At 45.8% G+C, this 20,865-nt stretch overlaps 1 protein-coding gene across 3 annotated transcripts in view; it reads right to left on the reverse strand.

Annotated features, from left to right (window-relative positions):
• PIK3R5 (phosphoinositide-3-kinase regulatory subunit 5) overlaps positions 1-20,865 on the reverse strand; it is a 71,729-nt gene that overhangs the window by 15,426 nt on the left and 35,438 nt on the right. For all 3 annotated transcript variants that reach the window (XM_080678005.1, XM_080678004.1, XM_080678006.1), the window contains exons 2-5: positions 11,713-11,831; positions 9,602-9,702; positions 6,749-6,817; positions 5,853-5,991 (exon numbers count right to left, since the gene is read on the reverse strand). In XM_080678005.1, coding sequence (XP_080534131.1) covers positions 5,853-5,991; positions 6,749-6,817; positions 9,602-9,702; positions 11,713-11,818 — 415 coding nt within the window. In that variant the 5' untranslated portion in view covers positions 11,819-11,831. The remainder of the gene's footprint in view (positions 1-5,852; positions 5,992-6,748; positions 6,818-9,601; positions 9,703-11,712; positions 11,832-20,865) is intronic.

The following is a 20,865-nucleotide window of genomic DNA, read 5'->3' on the forward strand; positions in this document are numbered from 1 at the left end:
TGGACACTCGGCTGGTGTCTGGGGAGCTGGAACGGGTGTGTGGGGGAAAGACTCCCATGTATCTGGGGTCAGAGTATAAACAGCACAGACCCTCTCCTACTAGTCTGTGTTGGCTGACTTTCCTTTAAGAGACCTAAACCTTTCAATCCATAATCAGAGACAAAAAGTAGAAGATGCAAATGTTTATGATCAGTAATGTCCCAAGTGAAACGTATTGCCACTGAAGAATATTCACAATTTACCTGCCACCAGTCAACAGGCAGCACTGACCCCATCCAGGTTTTTTCCTGATTGGCAGGAGGTCCAGGGTGGGAGGGCACTAAGCGAAAGGAAAGGGCCGGGAGAAACTGCCCAAGAAGCAGAAGGTGCTTGGGAGCCAGGAGCACCCAGGGCCTGTCAGTCATGCAGTCCCCTGTCTGGGTCTTTTGAAAGAAACACAGCATTTTGCAATGTGAAAAGGTAGTTTTTTTGACTCAAGCAGACATGGGTTCAAGTGGTAGAGCTCTTGTTAGCTATGTGACCACGGAAAAGCTCCTTAATTGTCTGGCCTTCGGCTTCATCATCTGAAAGATGGAAATACTAGTAACTATCCAGGGGGCTGCTCTGAGGATAAATGGGACCGACACTTAGCAGTGTTTAGTGCACCGTAAGCACACAGGTAATGCAGCCATTGCCACCACCACCACCACCACCACCACCACCACCACCACCATCAACCACAATGTCAGCCCTGCTTTTGACAAGGAAAGCTTACGTAAGCTGTCCCAGGTCACCAACTAATAAGTAACAAAGCAGACGTCTTTGTCATACTAAGGTCCATGTTTCTTCTCTCACACCTGGCTCTATAGCTTGGGCAAGAAACAAACTTCTCCAAGTCTTGGTTGTGTCATGTACAAAATGGGAATAATATTGCTTTTCCCTCTTACTTCATGGGGCCGTGGTCTGGGTGAGAAGCAGGCATTGAGGCTGGGGCACTCTGAGTGACTCACACATCGGATGCCCACTGTCACTCCTCAGGATTACAGATAAATTCTTTGCAGGCAAGTATTGTGCTGAGCGCAGCCATGTGGTCACAGCGTAAATATTCAACAAACATGTGGGCTTAACCCCAGAGGCTGTGGTGGGCAGGACCTGGCAGCACTGATGTGAGGTTTCCTGCCAGCCCCAGAGCACAGCCAGTAGGCACCCTGTTGGGGGTGGAGTCAGGAAGAAGGGGGAGGCCCTGGGCTTCATAACCTGCCCACTTCCTCTGCTACCCAGCCACATCAAAGTGGAGTAAACTGTTTCATTCATCTCCATGGCAACTCGCTCCCTAAGGCTCCCTGGGTGGAGGCCCCAACTCTTCAGGTCCCTGGTCATCTTCTTCCTGTGACCTTGCCAGGACCTCTCTCTTAAGCCAACACACTCCAAACCCTCCTGCCCAAGCAATGTGAAATCAATGTAGGTCAGCATGTAGCCTCTAAGAGGAAGATAGCCTCCTCCCATTTTATAGATGAGGAAACTGAGACTCCCAGAAGTAAAATGTCTTTGCAACGGTCCCAGAGCTCCAGGATTTGAAACCACAGAGGTCTAATAATACCTAGTACTGGTAATTGCCAAGTGATTGAGCCTCATTCCCAGCCTCCATTCCAGCCCCCCTATGGCTCCTCCCACTGCCTCTCTCAGCTGGGAGCGGGGCACTTAGCCACATGCCTCCACAAAACCACACTGAAGCATTTTCTAACAAGCCCACTTAAGGCTCCTGCAGATGAGGGTCAATTTTGTTTAACTTACTATTTGCTGTTGATGAGGGCTCAGGTTCTGTGAAATTAGAGGTTAACGTGTGGATGTGAGATGAGTGTTTTGTTCCGGACAAAAGATACCCTCAAAGGTTACAGTTTTATTCTCCTAGATGATATTAACTAATTTGGTATCTAATTTTGCAACCTTATTCTAGCTTGCATGAGAAACTTATGTCAGTTTCTCGCAACCTCCTCTAAACCAGCTCTGTCATGTCGCTGGTTCCCTCGGTGACGGGTTGAACACATCTGGGACACGGGCTCGGTATGCATTTGTCTGAGAGCTTGGTTTTTGTTTGAAGACGCCTCTCTGACATGAAAAAGCGATGGTTTCCTGTTTCAGTTCTGCTTTCCCTGGAAGAGAAGTTCCTAGCACGGGCAGCCTGGCCTGAATCCCCTCTCCACACATCTGCCTTCTCCTGGGTCACCGGCGTATCTGAGGACTCGCGTGGTCCCTGGACATTGCCCCTCAGTGTGGGGGTGGGGGGGAGGGCAAGGAGTGCCAAGGGTCCTCCCTGTGCTGAGTCCAGCTCCAGTTGCTGCTCTGCCTGGCTCTTGTCCCCCAGGCTTAGAACCCCATGTCCCAGCATCTGGGCCTCGCCACAGCCCGCCCCTCTGCTCCACATCTGCTCGCTGGGCTGCCCAGAACAGAGTTCCTGCTCAGCTGCCCACAAAAACACTTCCAGGCATAGCGTGCGTTCAGCGGAGGAGGGCCAGCTGGCTCCACTTGAAATTGGGAAGCGGTCGCCCCACATTGCAGGTGACAGCCCTCATACAACCAACATCTCCCTCAGCCATTTCAAAGAAAGTTGTTTACATCTTTGGTATAGAAGATAGAAGGTCCTGCCAAGGCATTTGCATTTAAGTATTTTCCGTCTAAATCATAAGCAGGAATACAACTTTGCATTCTTGTGAAAGGAATTCTGGTCACCAGCGAGAAGCCCAGAAGTGATCTAGATCTACTTACTTTGGGGTCAGTGGGAAGGACGGGAATGAAAGAGATTAAACTTAAACTGGTCTGTTCATTTAGGGTGCCTTGGAAAGTTAGGCTGGCAATTTCTCGATTCATCATGTGCCCAAGCACCTTTCCTAGTTCAGCACCTTCTCCTCAGGGTCTTCCTGATTTCTTAATTCTTCCACCAAGTCTCTCCCATGAAGTGAGGTCCATGCAATAGGTAGACTTGGGTGATGGCCAACCTCAGCCTGTGCCTGCTCTGCTCTGTGACAACACACAGCTGATTGGCTGGGGGCAGATAGATCAGATAGATGATTGGTTGGGGAAGGAAGTCATGAATCCCTCAAAGAAATCTACAGACAGAGCTTCAGTCCTGAGCTTCCTAGGGTTTGTAAATTGTTGGGGAATAAGATTTGGTACTTCCGTTCTATGTGTATAATGTGTACAATGAGAATGAAACAATGTCAGTACTAAATAGGGCTTGGTGTGTAGAGATTTAAAAGAAAAAATGGGATTACAACATACATAGTATTTTGGGGCCTGCTTTTTTAAAAATTCAAGTTACCCAGCACCTTCTGATCTCAGTAATTACATTTCTATATCATTTTTAACAATGCACTAGCATTCCACCAAACGACTTTGCTACAATATACTCAGCCATGTCCAATATTTAGGTTTTTTGGAATTGGTTGATTACTAGAAAGAACTCATTGATGAACATCCTTGTAGGAAAATCTTTACATAGCCATAATTGTTCAAATTTCTAGGAATGGAATTGCTGGGTGAAAGGATATTCTTTTTAATGTTTTAGAGAACACAGCCTCCCCTTTTCCTAACCAATACTGGCTTTTTTTTTATCTTTGCCAACTTGTTAGGGAAAAATGGTGTCTCACTGCTAAGTTTTGCATTTTCTTTATTACTAATGAGGGTGAATGTCTTGGAAGTTGTTCCTCAGCTGTTGTTAGTTCTTTTTTTGATGTGCTTAAAGCATGCTTTATTCGAATTTTCATTAGTGTGTTGGCCTATTTTTACTTGACTCAAAAGAACTCTTCATGGGTTTCAATACTATTAATTTTTATTGAAAATATTTTTCTTAGTTTGTCATTTACCTTTCACTTATAGTGGGTTTTGCCAAATAAAGAGCTTTAAATTTCATGCTCTCAAATCTGTTGGCCTTTTATAATTTTTGTCTTGCAGGGACAATCCATTTCCATTCTAAGCTCAGGTAACCTATTTTTCTTCTATTACTTTTATGGTCTTGTTTTCTACACTTAAGCTTTTAATCCATCTATAAGATATTTTTATAAAACACAATTTTGTTTTTTGGAGATAAAATTCTAACTCATTTTTTATGGTCTCTCCATTATCCTGATATCACTTATTAAATGGCCAATTTTTTTTTCAGGACCCATTTGAGGATGCCACTTTGTTATATAACAATTTTTTACTATTTCATTTGTTCCTAGCTATTCTATTTTGTTCCATTATTCATGTATTCTTTTCCCAATAGTGTATGATTTTCATAACTACATAACCTTAGGGTACCTTCAAAGACCTAGTAAGGAAATATCCATCCTTACTCTTCTTTAAGAATACATAAATATATATAAAATGCATGGGTAAATGCTATTGTAGAGCACTGATAGACTTTCTCTATTTTGTTAAATTGTAAAAGATGTTGTTGGTATTTTGATCATGGAAACACCTGATATTATTACAATATTGACTCAATCTAGCAACATGTGTTTTAAATTATTTATCCTTTGGTTAAATTTATTTCTTCTATTTAGGTTAGTTGCATTTATTTTATTTATTTTATATTTGTAGTCACCATTGCAAATTGTTGTGGGTTTTTTTCATGTCTTCTAACTGGTTAATGCCATTATATGGCAAAGCTCTTAGCTCCCTGTTTACCAGTCTGATAGTCCTTCAGGTGATCCTCTTAGTCTTAATAAATAAGCAATTGTTTGATTTCTACCTATTAAAATTTTATCTTCTCTGGAAAAGGAAATATTCTTTATTTATTTTTATTTTTTTTGCATAGGCAAAATAGTTGTAAGCATGAAGAGAAAGATTATTGACTAAATGGAAATGCCTCTAGTATTGCACTGTGAACTGTTACCTTATTAAGAACACTTCCATATATTAAAAGTTTTCATATTTTAGAGGGGTTTTAAATATTAGGAATGGATATTGAATTTTATCAAATGTTTTAGAGGGGCCTATTCAGTTGTTTACTGACTTTATTCCTTTGAGCGACTGATGGGATGAATTACTCTAATATCAGACTACCTCTCAGGACATCATACTTGATTATGTTTTCTCTTGCTCTACAATAGTTTTCTTCTACCTCATTTGCATGTGTATTATAGCACCTGCAATTTCTCAAGAATTCCTACTTTGCAGACTCTACCAGGCCCCTGTCCACACTTGTCATGGCGCCCATTAACCTGTCCATTCCCAACACCAGCCACTTTCCGTGGCCAGACTGAACCTATCCACACATACATTTCCCCACGTGCTCCTGAAGCAAAGAGAACAAGCGAGGGCCTCATGTAAACATGGACTTCGCTGTTGGACCTGGGTAGCCTCAGAGACCACTTGTATAACCAGAGCAGAGGCACAGGCCACATGGTGTGGTCTCCTTGCCTTGACCTCCTGCTCAGCCTCCCCTAAGAATTCCTGTTTTTTCCCTTTCTATCCTTTCCCGAGGAGATTTTCTGATTTTCAAAGAGAGGGGAAGGGATGGAGACAGAGAAGGAGACAGGGACAGTTGCCTCCCACAGACTGGGTAGGGATCCCATAACCTGGGTATGTGCCCTGACTGGGAATTGAACATACAACCTTTTGGTGTACTGGACGAAACTCCTACCAATTGAGCACCACGGGGCAAGACAAGAACTCCTCTTTGAGTTACTGCCTACACTCACTGCTTTCAGCCATCAGATGCTGGTGCGCATATGGTACACACAGCACCATAAAGAGGAGACTCCAAGGTTTTGAATCAGGGCCATGGGCAGAGACAAGCTGAAGGTTGAGAGGCGAGGAGGATCATAGCCAAAGGGCAGTACCAGAAGAACCTCCTGCATGATTCCCGCGCAAGCCGACTCAGCACTGACCTGGGGCCTTGAGCTCAGCATCGATGAAGGTGAGCAGCTCCTGGCTGATGCTGCAGTACGGAACAGGCCAGGTCAGGAATCGGTGGTAGGTGCCAGCTGCTTTCAGAAGAAGGTCTGAGTCTGGCGGGAAGTGCGGTGTCTGCAATGCAGAGGGAGTGGCAAGCAGAGAAGTCTGAGTGGGAGAAAGTGCACTGATATTCCAGAGCAGAACCTGCTACTTTTCTGGAATGTTCCACAAAGGGCACCCATTTCCTGGCAGCCGCATGTCCAAGAGCAAGGTCAGGAAGAACTGGAAGTAACCCACAGGCAGTGAGTTACAGATAGGCAAGATGGTGCCAGGGATGTCTCTACCGAAAGGGCCTTGGTTTTATTAAGCGTAACATTGTTCACCCAGGTCAGGAGAGCAGCGCTCTGAAAAGCTGGAGTCAACCTAAACGGTGCTGCTGCTGCCTCTCATTTTGTGGGAATGGTCTTCAATGTCTAAACCACATTTATCCTTACTGGAGGGAAACGTTTCTTCTGTGAAGTGAATTGACTCAATGTACATGGACTCATCTGATGCCCCTGGTCTGGCAAATAGGGGGTGATTACATTGGGTAACACTGACCGCTGGGGTACAAAATGAGGTGGGCATAAAATCTCTCTAACAGGTCTCTTTCATGGCTTGTGACTGGCTCCTCCATGGACGCCAGATGTGCCAGGCACAACAGCATCCACATGAGTTACTGGAGACTCTCAAGACGGCTAAGCTGAAGCCATCAGAAGGTTGACATGCATCTTGAGCGTCATTGATGGACAGTTTCTCTCTCAGTGTTTATCCTCCGAGTTGTGAGGGCTATGCCTGCCCTGTGCAGGCTGCTTTCTTTCTCTCCCCACGCCCGCCCCCCGGAACTTACACAGAGGACAGTGGAGTAGAAGAGCAGGGCCAGGGGCGTGAAGAGGTCATAGGAACCCTTCTCTTGGACCTGTGGAGAGGACAGGAGAGGAGGGTGAGGCTCACTCACAGGTACAGACAGAGCAGCACGTCCTTGTCTTATTGTTGTTGCTTTTTAAATACATTTTTATTGATTTCAGAGAGGAAGGGAGAGGGAGAGAGAAATAGAAACATCAATGGTGGGAGAGAATCATTGATTGGCTGTTTCCTGCACACCGCCCCTGGGGATCGAGCCCACAACCTGGATATATGCCCTGACTGTGACCTCCTGGTTCATGGATCAATGTTCAACCACTGAGCCACGCTGTGAGCCATGCTGGCTGGGCTAGTCTTTCTTTCTTTCTTTCTTTCTTTCTTTCTTTCTTTCTTTCTTTCTTTCTTTCTTTCTTTTTTCTTTCTTTTCAATGAAAAGCAATGCAACCACCTGACAAAATTTGGAAAATAGAAATGAGAAAAAAACTCCACTCACAATGGCCCCTTCCAAACTCAACCACTGCTAATGTTTCAACGTACTTCTCCTTACACTGTTTCTCTGTGTATTTTCCTCTGCAAAGTCATCATAGTGTGTATATTTTTACTCTTAATGTCTTTTACATATAATATTATAGATGAATTTCTGTTTTGTTACATGATCTCTAAGCCCACCTTTTGTTCCCCTTCTGTTTATACATTTACCTGTTACCTGTATTGTAACGTTTTTGTGTTTTTTTTTCCCCAGTTTGTTGTTTGCTTTTAAATGTATGGATTTTTTTGTGTACATAAATTATGTGTTAATTTTTCCTTTATGGAATTTTGCTTTGTCGTGCACCGATCATGTGATTATTCATATATTTTCTTTGAAACTTTATTTTCTTAAATTTAAGTCTTTAATACATCTAAAATTCCATTTGCTGTATGGTATGAATTAGGATTCTCACTCTGTGTTTTTCCAAATGTGTAACCAATTTCCCCTAAACCATTTAATAAATATTACTGTTGTAATTTTATTACATATTAAATTGTGTTAATACCCTTAGATAATATCCATTATTTTTATTAGCTGTATAATATTCCTCCTTGTAGATACCTATAATGTACTAGTTTCATTTTAGACATTTGAGATCATTTCTTGCTATTTAATTACTTTTGCAATGAAAACCTTTGAGCAAATTTCTTTTTCGATAATTTGAATGATTTATCTAGAATACAGTTCAAGAAGTGGAATCGATCAAGGTTATAAACATATTTATGATCTTTTAAACATATTGCCCCATTGCTTTCCAAAAGGATTTTGCCATTTATAAGATCTTATATGTTTGAACATGCCAGTTTCACTACAACCTTCTCTGCATTGCTTATTATAATTTTTTGCTAATTTGCTAGGCAAAGGCTGTCTCATTATGATTTTAATTTGCATTTGTTTTATGATCACGGGGGCAACTTTTTTCCTGTATATGTTTAAAGTTCTAGTTATTCTTTTGTGCACTGTCTTTTTTATAGCGCTCACCCACCACAGCACATACACACCTGAGCGTGGGATTTAGAATTCTTCCGCCTTTCAGCCCCGCCTAGAACTCTTGGGCTGAAGCCCCCCGCAGGCTCAAATGTAAGGTTCTCCTTTCCTTTTTCCTGAATAGACTGTGTACCTGCTCCCCTGTCACTGCACAGTGGTTGATCCTTTACATTTGGGTTGTGCGTTAAGCACTCCAGGGGAGGGTTAGCTCTCCTAAGCTGGTTTGCGTATAAATGCACCAGGTTAATGGTGGTGCTAGAACTGGGACCTTGGGAGTCTTGATAAACCAATACTTTCTTCTTATAGGTAAAGGGTCAGCTAATAGAGAAAGGTAAATGTTTTCCAACTCAGTCATGTATTAAAAAACTTGCCAAAACCGGTTTGGCTCAGTGGATAGAGCGTCAGCCTGCAGACTGAAAGGTCCCAGTTTCAATTCTGGTCAAGGGCATGTACCTTGGTTGCAGGCACATCCCCAGTAGGAGGTGTGCAGGAGGCAGCTGATCGATGTTTCTCTCTCATCGATGTTTCGAACTCTCTATCTCTCTCCCTTCCTCTCTGTAAAAAATCAATAAAGTATATTTTTTTAAAAAAAAACAACCAAAAAAAACAAACCACAAAACTTTAGCTCAGCTGGTGTGGCTCAGTGGTTGAGTGTCGACCTATGAACCAGGAGGTCACAGTTCGATTCCCAGTCAGGGCATATGCCCAGGTTGCAGGCTCGATCCCCAGGAAGGGGTATGCAGGAGGCAGCCGATCAATGATTCTCATCATTGATGTTTCTATATCTCTCCCTTTCCCTTCCTCTCTGAAATCCATAAAAAAATTTAAAACACACACAAATAACAGCAATAAAAAAAACTTTAAAGAGAATTCTTTAGTAAAGCGCCAGAATCCCCCTTAGGGACTCAGCTGTCCTGGAACCCCAGCCCAGCTCAGCTCTAACTGCACTCTTCCTCTTAGACATAGAGACCTCCTTATTGACCTGTTAGAGGAGGTCTCAGTTTAACTCTCCATCAGCCTTTGTTTTCATGGATCTTTTTGAGGAAAGGAATTCAGCAAGGCTTCCTCCCCCTTTCTAGTCAATACCTGGACATACACGCAAGCAGCTTAAAGGACCCTGGCTCACGTACCACGTGTTGTCATTGCGAGGCCCACACCTCTTCCCAGAAACCTTCGATCCACGGCTGACACAGAGCTCGCAGGTTCCCAGAGCCTTTGCCAAGCCCCTCGGCGGCCCAGGCACCCCAGAACTGACATTCTGTAGGGCCTCTTTCTTGACCGTGAAGCCGATCCCAGCTCACCATCACCCCTGGCCAGCCTCACCTCTCGTGTCTTCTGCAGGATCTGCTCCAGGAGGATGAGGAAGTGACCTGGGTCCCTGCTGACCAGCTCCTGCAAGCTCCAGCAGTTCAGACACAGCCCGGCTAGGAAGGGAAAGGCCAGTGGTCAGATTGGGGGTGGAGAGAAGTGGGGACCTCTGGGGCTGTACGGGAGCATTCCTTTATGAAGTAAGAGGCTCTGAAAACTGTACCAACACTCAACCCTATCATGCCCATTAGGACAAAATGACAAGTTTCTTATTCTTGGAAACTCAAGAGACACAGAGAGGGGCTATGGTCCCCCCTCAAAGGCCATGAGCGGCCACGATTCTGCTCCCCTGTACCTCCAGAGGGCACCAGGTCTCCCACCACCACCTGCCCTGCTTCCTACAGGAGGAGCTGGAGTCCCCGAGATGCTGGGAAGGAGGGCAGAAGCAGTGACTGCTGGAAGAATAGGGAGAGGAGCCACAGTGAAGTCCGCCCCCAACACCCCAACACAAGGCTGAGTCCCTGACAGCCTAGGGGACTTCCCAGGACTGCCTGGACTGGAGGCCAGGAGGGGGAAGCCACATTCATTTCTTTTTTGAAAGTTAGAATGAACACTTTGTCTTTCTAACTTCCCCACACTTTCTTATTGTGTCAATAAGAATTCTAATTTTTACTTCCCTGCAGTCAGCAAGGGTAAACCCTTAAAAATTAAAGGGGTGGACGTGGAGGCGCTTGTGCATGTGTGTGTGTGTGTGTGTGTGTGCAGTGTGTGTGCAGTGAGAGCAGTAGGGGCAGAAGTGGTTACACCAGGAGTTTCATGGAGCTCCAGCCCCCACCTCATGGTGGGGGCTCCTCCAAAAGTCCTGGAGGCCCGAATAGTGTGTTTCATGTGGTCATGGGATTTTGTAAATTTGTAAAATTAAGATATTTTTGTGTGATTTTACTTAATGATGGCCCTCTCAATTCTGTGAGCTTATGCTCCATCAAAACCTGGGAAGGAGGCAAGAAGAAAAATACTACCACCTATTGTCCAACTGCCATGTGTCAGACCTTGCAAACACATCTCCATTGAGCCTCCCACCCTCCCTTCAGGAAGGTGGTTCCTGTTGTCATTATTCTCATTTTATAGACAAGGCAGCTGAGGTCCTGAGAGGTTAAGTGACACACAAGTTTATAGAGCCAGTGAGAGAGAGTTTGATTCGGATCGGTTTAATTCCAAAGGCCAAGGAAAGCCTCCAGAGGCGGTGACTTCTGAGCTGAGACCTGGATGAGAAAGAGCCAGTGGGCACAGTTCTGAAGGAAGAATCCCAGGCAGCAAGTGCAAAGGTCCTGAGGTAGGAATGAACCAAGCTGTGTTCAAGGACCAGTGGGTATCTCTCTCATAGGGCAGTTAGGGAGGCAAGTGAGATATGGAATAGAAAAAAAATCTTTACAAGCATAAGAATTATTACAATTAGCCACCAGCCTTCAGAGAAAGAACTGCCCCAGCCTGCAGATCCCTCTGTTTCTCAGTCCTGGGAAACATGGAGCATAGAGGCCTCCTACTCCCTGTGAACAGGATTCCACCGAGAGCTGCCTATGAGGTCCCAACCGCTCTTTCGGAACCAGCCGATATGGTATTTCCAAGCAGGTTAAATAATGACTATGCTTCTGCAGGGGTGGGCAAACTTTTTGACTCGAGGGCCACAATGGGTTCTTAAATTGGACCAGAGGGCCGGAACAAAAGCATGGATGGAGTGTTTGTGTGAACTAATATAAATTCAAAGTAAAGGAGCGGAGGGGAGAGCAGAGAACCCTCCGCTCTTTCGACTCTGCGGGCCGGATAGAACAGCCGAATGGGCCGGATCCGGCCGGCGGGCCGTAGTTTGCCCGCGGCTGTAGCGTATGCTAAGGAAGCAAGATGCAGCCCTGAGCAGGATGAGGGAGACAGCATGGGCGACAGGAGAAACTGCTGCATACTGAGGGCCTACCTCCATTGGGGGCTGTGCCAAGCACCTGCCCAGGTGAGGTCCAGGGGTTTGCAAAGTCACACAGGGTTGGAGCCAGAATCTGCCCGGTCCAGGGCTCAATGTGGCTCCCGAGGCTCCCTTGGACCTTCACAGCACCCCGGAGCTCTCTCAGACCTACCTGACCAGGAGGTGGAGCGGCGGCGGTTGAGGCTGAGTCCGTGCAGGCAGCGCTCCAGGGCATGCTGGATGCGGTCCTCTGTGCACGTCGTAGCCCCTGGCTGCATCCTGAGTCATCGCCTGCGTGGAAACGGACACTGTCAGCCCGGGGACCCCCAGGTGTGAGGAGCGCACAGCCAACAGGGCAGATGGCACAGACAACGGCCCCCCCAGCCCAGTGCTGCCAGCCTTGCTATGGCCTGGGTGCTGTAGGCACAGCAGGAGGGGGCTCAGCTGCTTCCAGGGCTGGAATGGCTCCCGGGGGCTCGGCTCCGAGTGCTCCTGCAGCCAGTGGTGCGATGCTACAGGAAGCGAGGGGTCAGGGACAGGAGTGGAGACGTGTCTGCCCCAAGGCGGTCATGTTTCCAAGTGCTTGGGAAATGCCCAGGGAGTGGCCAGACCCCAGTAGGCTGGGCCGGAGGACCTCCAGAAACGAGCAGAATGGCTTGGGGATTTTTCTGAATTTCCAGGCCTGCATCCCTCAGCCCCAGGGACGAGCACGGAGATCCCTCTCAGGGCATTGGGGGCTCCAACGCCAAGGCCTGGTGGGGGCTGCCCCACGTGACCCCCTACCACCCTCTCTGCTAGGGTGCCCAGTCCCAGGCACCGTTCCTCGCCTGCCCTCACCTCTACTTTGGCCATGTTTCTTTGCTCTCTCTGAAGCATTGCAGTGCTACCAGTTACCCAAAGACTCCACTTGCCCCCCTCTCCCTTGTCCTGCTGAGAGACAGGGGTGCTCAGCTCAGGCTGGAGGGCCACGAGGAAGGGATCTAAGAGGGGGTCTCAGCACCCGATGTGGAACTGTGGGAGGGGCTGAATTCTAAGAGTCTCCAGAAGGACCAGCCCGACTCTCAGTGATGTGTGAGGCCCCCAGGTCCCTTGGAGCCACAACAGGTAGGTAAGCCAGTGAATAAGCCTGGCCTCTGGGTCAACAGACTTGGACTCAGATCTGGACTCTGCTATTTGCTAGCCATGCAATTCTGGACACACTTTTTCACTTTTCCAAACCTCAGTTTACTTATCTGTGAAATGGGATAATGAGAGCACTGACCCCACAGGGCTGTTGGGAAGATCAAATGTCACAGTGGTGGATGTGCTGGGTAAGCTTTCAGGACACGAAAGCTATGGTGCCCCAGTCTTGCCACCACTCTTTCCCTCAGAAATTCCACTGCGTTCACCCGCCAGGCAGACGCCACTGCCCACCAAGCCAGCCAGGCCAGGGAGGGAAGCCGAGGAGGCCGCGGTCCAGCTCTGTGGAACTGGGGACAGACCAGGAAACCACAAGCAGAAGCACCCAGAGCTGAGCCATGCAAACAACATGCAAAGAGCTATGGAATCCGAGGCTGGCTCAGCTGCCTGACCGGCAGTCAGCTCACGGGGCCCCGGGAGGCACATCCTCCTGCTCCCCCAGCCGGGGCGGAACCAAGCGTCCAGGGAAACATAGCCCTCGTGAGCTGTCCAGCATCACGTCACTTCGGTGATGTCCTGGGATGGTGCAGCGGTCTGCATGCATTTATTCTTTCAAGTAATTGATGACCACCTATGTGTGGCAGGTGGTATGGACACAGCACTGAGTGACACAGGCCATCTCCTTGGTAGGAGACAGACATTAACAAACAATTTAACAGCCCTGGACAGTTTGGCTCAGTGGATAAAGCCCACGGACTGAAGGGTCCCGGGTTCGATTCTGGTCAAGGGCACATGCCCCGGTTGTGGGTTCAATCCTCAGTAGTGGGCATGCAGGAGGCAGCCGATCAATGATTCTCTCTCATCATTGATGTTTCTGTCTCTCCCTCTCCTTTCCTCTCTGAAATCAATAAAAACATATTTTTTTAAAAAAAAAAAAAAAAAACATGAATAAGGAAATCAGGAGAAAAGTTTGAGGAGAATGGGGAGGCAGATGTTCCAGAAAGAGGAGCCAGCGTGTGCAAAGGTCTGGGACCGCCACGGACTGAGAGCCCAGAGAACAGACCAGCCTTCCAGGTCCCACACCTTCCTGCTGCCGAGGTGGCGGGCAGAGCTCCACAAACCGCTCACCAGTTACCCAGGACACGGACCTTGGGGGCTTCAGTGAGTGTCACCTCCATGCCTGAAGATGCCCTTGGGCCTTCCCGGGGCAACTTTCACAGTCACCTTCGGGCCTTCGTCTGCTGAGCCCTCACGCTAGTCCAGGCAGGGAGTCCTCAGCCCTGAACCAGGAGGCAGTTTGCAGGCTGCTGGGCCCCTCCTTCACCTGGATAGGCAAACCTCCATGTGCGAGTGTGTGTGCATTGGGGGGTAGGGGTAGGGTTGGGGAGCGGGGACACCAGGAACAAAAGCTGGACCTGAGCAGTTTTGTTGACACTTTACTCTGGAGGGCCCCCTGCAAGTGAGGGGTGCTTAGCAGTAGAGGCCTGAAGGTTAGACCACCTTTAGGGGAAGTGGAGGGAAACCTGTGGCACAGAGAAGCTAAACAACTGGCCTAAGGTCACACAGCGAGGAGGTGGCAAAGCCAGGATGCGAGCCCAGCGAGTGGCTCTGACACTAGCACATGCCGCGCCTCAGCACCATCACATGCAGTTACTAGAAGAAAAATAAAACCAATTCACACTTCCACCCTACAGTGAAGCCTCAGTCAACTATTACATGATCTTGCTTTTGGTGGCCCAGGCGCCCAGTTGCTGGGAACCCTGAGGCCACCATGTCTGTCTACACAGCTGCCGCCTCCAAAGAGAGGACTGGCCTCACGGAAGCAGCATTATCGGCTGAACTGGGCGATGACCATGGTGGCCCTCCAGTCTGGAGCACGGGCTTTACCGTGGGAACCGGGGTGAGACCCCTCTGCCCAGCCCTGCTGCAATGGATAAGTCCGTTGTGTCGTGAGGCAGGAATGAGTCACCAGCTCTACTGTGCCCCATTGTAACTGATGCAAACACAAGATGCAAATGAACAGCCTCAGCCGACACCCCTCTGCAACAGCCCATCCTGGGGAGGGGGGGGGGGAGGGGTCAGAACACACTGCTCTTCATGAGGCTGCAGGGTACTCCCCGCACACCCCCTGTGCCTGCAGGCCCGTCTTTCCTTCTCCAGGCCCTGAGACTCTCCTATCTCCTGGCCTTAGGGTCCCTGGCTGCTCACTGGAAGCAATCAGGGCTTCTGCACAGATGGGCACTGGGCAGAGTTCCCGGTGTGCCAGCCTCCCTGGCACCTAGGCCATCTAGAGCTTGTCCCTAAGCTCCTCTTAGAGGCAGGGCCTGCCCAAGTCTCTGGGGGCCCAGCCGGGATCCTTGGCCGAGCTGCCCTGGGGGTTCACCCGGCTCACCGCCTGGTCCTCTGGCACGCTCATTTCCGTTTGATGAGTCAGTCATCAGCCGTTTCTTATGACTCGTCAGCAGAACCCAGTGGCTTTGGGGTAGAGATGAAGGGGAAGAAGGTGGCATCCACTCTCCCCAGGGATGATGCCTTTTTTCAAAGGCTTGGCTAGCAAGGCTTGGCTTCCTGGCACCCTGCTCCCAGCCCCCCTCTCCACCAGGCTGAAGGAGCTGTTGTGAAATTCAGTGGCTGCCGGGAATGGGAATGCCCCCACATCCGTGGTGGGGGAGTGTCGAAACAGTCAACAATGGGGTTTGCCCTCACCTCCAGTTCCTCTTCTGAACCAGTAAGGATGAGTCTTTACTGGGGACCCTGAACAGGACAGGGCCATGTTGACATGACCCCTTGAGGCAAAACAGGGGTTGTCTTCCCTACTGTGCAGGACTGGTCAGAGGGTCGGGGTCTACCTGGGCCCATCTTCTTAGGCAGCCCCCCAGAGGGCAGGGAAGAGGGCATCTTTTCTTGGGGGATAGAGCGTCAGCCTGCAGAAGGGCCCCAGGTTTGATTCCGGTCAAGGGCACATGCCGGGGTTGTGGGCTCAATCCCCAGAAAGGGGTGTGCACGAAGCAGCCAATCAATGATTCTTATCATTGATGTTGCTATCTCTCTCTCTCCTTTCCCCTCTGTAATCAATAAAAAAATATTTTTAAAGTAATAATAAATGGAGGAGAAGAAACAGGTCTCATTTACAAAAGAATTCCAATTAATAAATGAGAAAGGAATGAGAGAAATACAAAATCACCATTAGGCCAATACCACAGTAGTAATTTTACAGGCAAGAGCCACACCGGCCAGGATAACCCATTGATTTTAGCACTAAATTCAATGGGTTATCCTGGCCGGTGTGGCTCAGTTGGTTGAGTGTCATCCCATGCACTGGAAGGTCACCAGTTCGATTCCTGCTCAGTCCGGGTGCATATGGAAGGCAACCAATTGATGTTTCTCTCTCACATATGTGTTTCTCTCTCCCCTCCCTCTCTCTCTAAAATCAATAGAAACCTATTTTTAAAAATTAAAAAAATAAAATCAATGGGTGAAAATTTGAGAGGAAACAGAATATTTGCTTAATCTCAGGGTATTTCCCCTACGAAATTGAGCAATTATAAAGGGGAAAGTACTAACTTTAGAGTGGAGAAACCCAGCACTACCTAAACCTCACAATCTAAGTTAATATCACCAATAAGAAGGCATATCAACATCATGTATTCCCTGATATGATGCACTGAGACGCTCATAACATCACTTCCCTGAGATATATCCCAAAAATGCAATCTAATGAGAAAAGATCATTCCCAACCTAAATGGGAAGAAATGCTATATGACTGACCAGTACTCACCAAAGTGTCAAGGTCATAGAAGCTAAGGAAAGACTGAGGAACTGTCACAGATTGGAGGAGACTAAGGAGACACCGAAAACTAAATGTAATGTGGGATCCTGGGCTGGGTTCTGCAACTGAAAGGGGACATTAGGGGGGAAACGGCTAAAACCCAAATAAAGACTGTAGTATTGTACAGTATTGTACCAGTTATTCATGGTTTTGATAACTGCACCACATTACATGAGCTGTAAACATTAGGGGAAACTGGGTGGGGGCATGCATGACTCTAAGACCCTTTACATAGTTACCTAACCTCACATATCCTTTCTGTATCTTTATGGGTGGTGATCCAATGCCTTGCTGCCCTTCATAAGGGCACTTGTGAAGTTGTTATTTCACTTGTTTGAAGTTGTTATTTCATAAATACTCATTAATTCCTAGTTACAGGCGGGTAGACCAGTGCAGGGCTGGGCTGCCTTAAAATCCTCTACATCGATGTTCCTAAACTGGGGTTGAGACACTTTGGGGTTCTTGAAGGGGTTCTGAGGCTCTTTGTAAGAATGGTTAAGTTGTGTTTTCATTTGGAAGGCAGTCTATGAAAAGTTCGTAGTTAACATATTCTGGAACATCTTGATGACACCTATGACCAAATATTACCATAAGGTGTTGATGCCCAATTTGCATTTGTGTCTATTATTGACTTGGTGCTACCTAAGAGGACAGAACATGCCAGATGTGTTTTGGGGGTCTGCGAGAGCTCAAGGTTGATCAGAATGAATTACTAGGTGGAAAATGTTTGGAACAGTGCCTGGCACAAAATAAGCATTCAACAATGCTGTCTATTAACTATCAGGGTACTTTCCTAACACATACAATTCTGCTGCCCAACTCTAGATGCCTTTGAGATTGGGCCAAGAAATAAAACATTCCCTGGATGATTCTGATGCATAGTCAGGCTCGGAGAGTAATGTTTTCTATTTCACAAATTCTACACATATACATACTCATAGACTGTGAGGTCAGGAGGGCACCATAGCCATCATCCCGTGCACCTCTCCCATTCCACAGATAAGAAGTGGAGACTGTAGTGAAGGACTTGCTCAGATTAGAAAGTGGTAAATCCACACCAGAAACTGAGCCTAGAGCCCAGGAGAGCCGTGGCACCTCCTGCTCATCTGGGATCGGCCTTGGCTGCCCCACAGTGAGTGACCTCAGTGCCTCTCCTCTAAGTTATGTTAGGAATCCTTTTGAAAATGTCTTTGGAGTTAGGTGTTCCACTTCCTCACATGTCAATTTTGTGAATTTAGGTTTTTGACAATATCATTCATTTTAATCAAGACTTTCAAGTTTATTAACAAAGATCTGAATCTAGAATTCCTAAATAATTTTTAAAATTATATCTGAATCAGTGATTTTAGCCACTCTTTTAATCTTAATGTTGTAATATTATATATATATATATATATATATATATATATATATATATATATATTCCTCACCCGAAGATATGTTTTTATTGATTTTAGAGAGAAAGGGAGAGAGAGAGAGAGAGAGGGAAACATTGACGTGAGAAAAATCCTTTGGTTGCCTCCTGCACGCATCCTGACCGGGAATCAAACCTACAATCTTTTAGTGTACGGGATGATGCTCCAACCGACTGAGCCACCTGGCCAGGACTTAATGTTATAATATTATGTTTTCTTTTAATACAGGTCTGATTTCTAGTAAATATTTTAATACATCACAATTCTTTAAGTAATTATTTTTGACATTGATAGTAAATGTAATAACTATGATAACAGCAATGTTTGTTTTGGACAGAGGCTTTAAGTTTGATTTATTTCATTGCTCACTGTTTTGTTTGCCTGTTTTGTGCCATGCCACCCCTATTTACAAGTTCTTTATTGTGATTCATTTCTTGCTCAGCTGGGGCATTTCGAGTAACCTCAGGAAGAGTGCGTGGGCAAGGTACTTTCTAAGACTATATGTCATGTCACCACTGAGGTTCACTGGAAATTATAGCTTTGCCAAACATAAAATTGGCATAATTCACTTTTTCACCCTCAACATGTTCATAGAAACCCAAAATAATTCCTCAAAAAAACTGGCTATAACAAAAAATATAACTAGGTAAGGTGATTGGGCACAAATTAAAATAAAAATTTATATTATTCAATTTTACAAATAACAAAACAGAAATTATGTTAGAAGAAGACCCCATATAATATAGCAACAAAAAGAACAAAAGAAGAGAAAATAAACATCACAAATATGCAACACCTGAATGAAATAAAACTTTTGAGGGACATAAAAGCAGGCAAATCACTGGAAATGCATACCCTGTTGTTAGACAGGAAGATTCAATATCATAAAGAATTAATTCAGAATGGATCAGAGACCAAGTGTAAAGATCTTAAACTATAAAATTCTTAAAAAAAAAATACTAGGTGAAAACCTTCATCACATTAGACCTGGCAATTGTTTCTTGGACATGACACTAAAAGCACAGGCAACAGAAGACAAACTAGATAAATGGGGCAACATCAACATTTAAAACTCTGCACATCAAAAACAAAACAAAACAAAAAAAAAACAACAACAACAAAACCCACAAGAGACTGAAAAGGAAACCTACAGCATAGGGGACATATCTGCAAATCATACATCTGATAACAAGTGAGTCCCAGAGTATACAAAGATCCTCTATAAACTCAACAGCAATGAAACAAACACTCCAACTTAAAAACGGACAAAGGACTTGAATAGACATTCCTGCACAGAAGGAATGACCAATAGGCACATGAAAATTTGCTCCCTATCACTAATCATTAGGGAACTGCAAATCAAAACCACAGCAAGCTCACACCTGCCAGAATGGCTACCATCAATAAACCAACAAACTAGTGCTAGCGAGGATGTGGAGAAAAGGGAGCCCTAGCACACTGTTGGTGAAAATGCAGCCACTATGGAAAACAACATGGAGTTTGCTCAATGGGCCTGCCTTTTGACCAGTGGTCCCACTTCTGGGAATATATCTTAAGACACCCAAAACACCAATCAGAAACAATATATGCACCTCTATGTTCACAGTAGCGTTATTTACAATAGCTAAGATCTGGAAACAGCCCAAGTGCCCATCAGTAGATGAATGGTTAAACAGCTGTGGTATATTTACACAATGGCTGTAAGAAAGAAGCATCTCTTATCCTTTGTGACAGCATGAACAGACCTGGAGAACATTATGCTAAGTGAAATAAGCCAGTCAGATAGGATCTCATTTATATGTGGAATCTAATGAACAAAATAATTTGATGAACAAAATAGAACTAGAGGCATGGATACATGGAACAGACTGATAGAGGTCAGAGGGAAAGGAGGTGGGGAAACTGTATAAAAGGTGAAGAGTGGCCAACGAACATACAGACACATCCCACGGACACAGACAACAGAGTGGTGAAGGCCAGGGGAGGGGGGCAGGAGCTGGGTAGAGGTGGGCAAAGGGGGAGGAAATGGGGGACATTTGTAATAGTGTCAACAATAAAAAAATAAGAAATAGTTTAAAAAAAGAAAGAAAGAGTAAAAAAGAAAACTCACAATGAGATATAACCTCATACCTGTGAGAGGGGAGTGGGGTGTTATTGTTGAAAGGGTACCAGTTTCAGTTTTACAAGATGAAAATAGACCAGGATCGCTATTATCAAAACCAAAATAAAACAAAACTAAGTGTTAGCAAGGATATAAGGATGTTGGAACCTTTAGGTGCTGTTGATTAGAATGTGAAATGGTGCAGCCACTATGGAAAACTATGCTGGTTCCTCAAAAAATTAAAAATAGAATGACTGCCTTCCAATAATTCTACTTCTGGGTATATATCCCAAAGAACTGAAGCAGGTACTTGAACAGACATTGCACACGCGTGCTCATAGTGACATTATTCACACTAGCCAAAAGGTGGAAGCAGCCCAAGTGTCCATCGACAGATGAATGGCTAAACAAAACGGGGTGTATACAGACAGTAGAATGTTATTTGGCCTTAAAAAGGAAGGAAATTATGACACATGCTACAACATGGATGAACTTTAAGGACACTATGCTAAGTGAAATAAGCCAATCACAAGAAGGTAAATATGATTCCACTTATATGGGGTACATATAGCCCCTTAGAGTCCTAGAGAGTTCTAGACTGGGCTAAATGGGATAGAAAATAGAGTGGTGGCTGCCAGGGGCTGGGGGAGAGGGGAGTGGGGTGTTATCGGTGAATGGGTACCAGTTTCCGTTTTACAAGATGAAAAGAGCTCTAGAGATCAGTTGCACAATGTAAAAGTACTTAACACCACTGTACTGTACACTTAAGAATGGTTAAGATGATCAATTTTATGTCAAGTGTATTTTACTATAATATTTAAAAAGAGCTAGAAGAATTAACATGTTTATGATATTACATA

This window comes from Plecotus auritus (genome assembly GCF_963455305.1).
Source record: "Plecotus auritus genome assembly, chromosome: 7".
Taxonomy (NCBI): Eukaryota; Metazoa; Chordata; class Mammalia; order Chiroptera; family Vespertilionidae; genus Plecotus; species Plecotus auritus.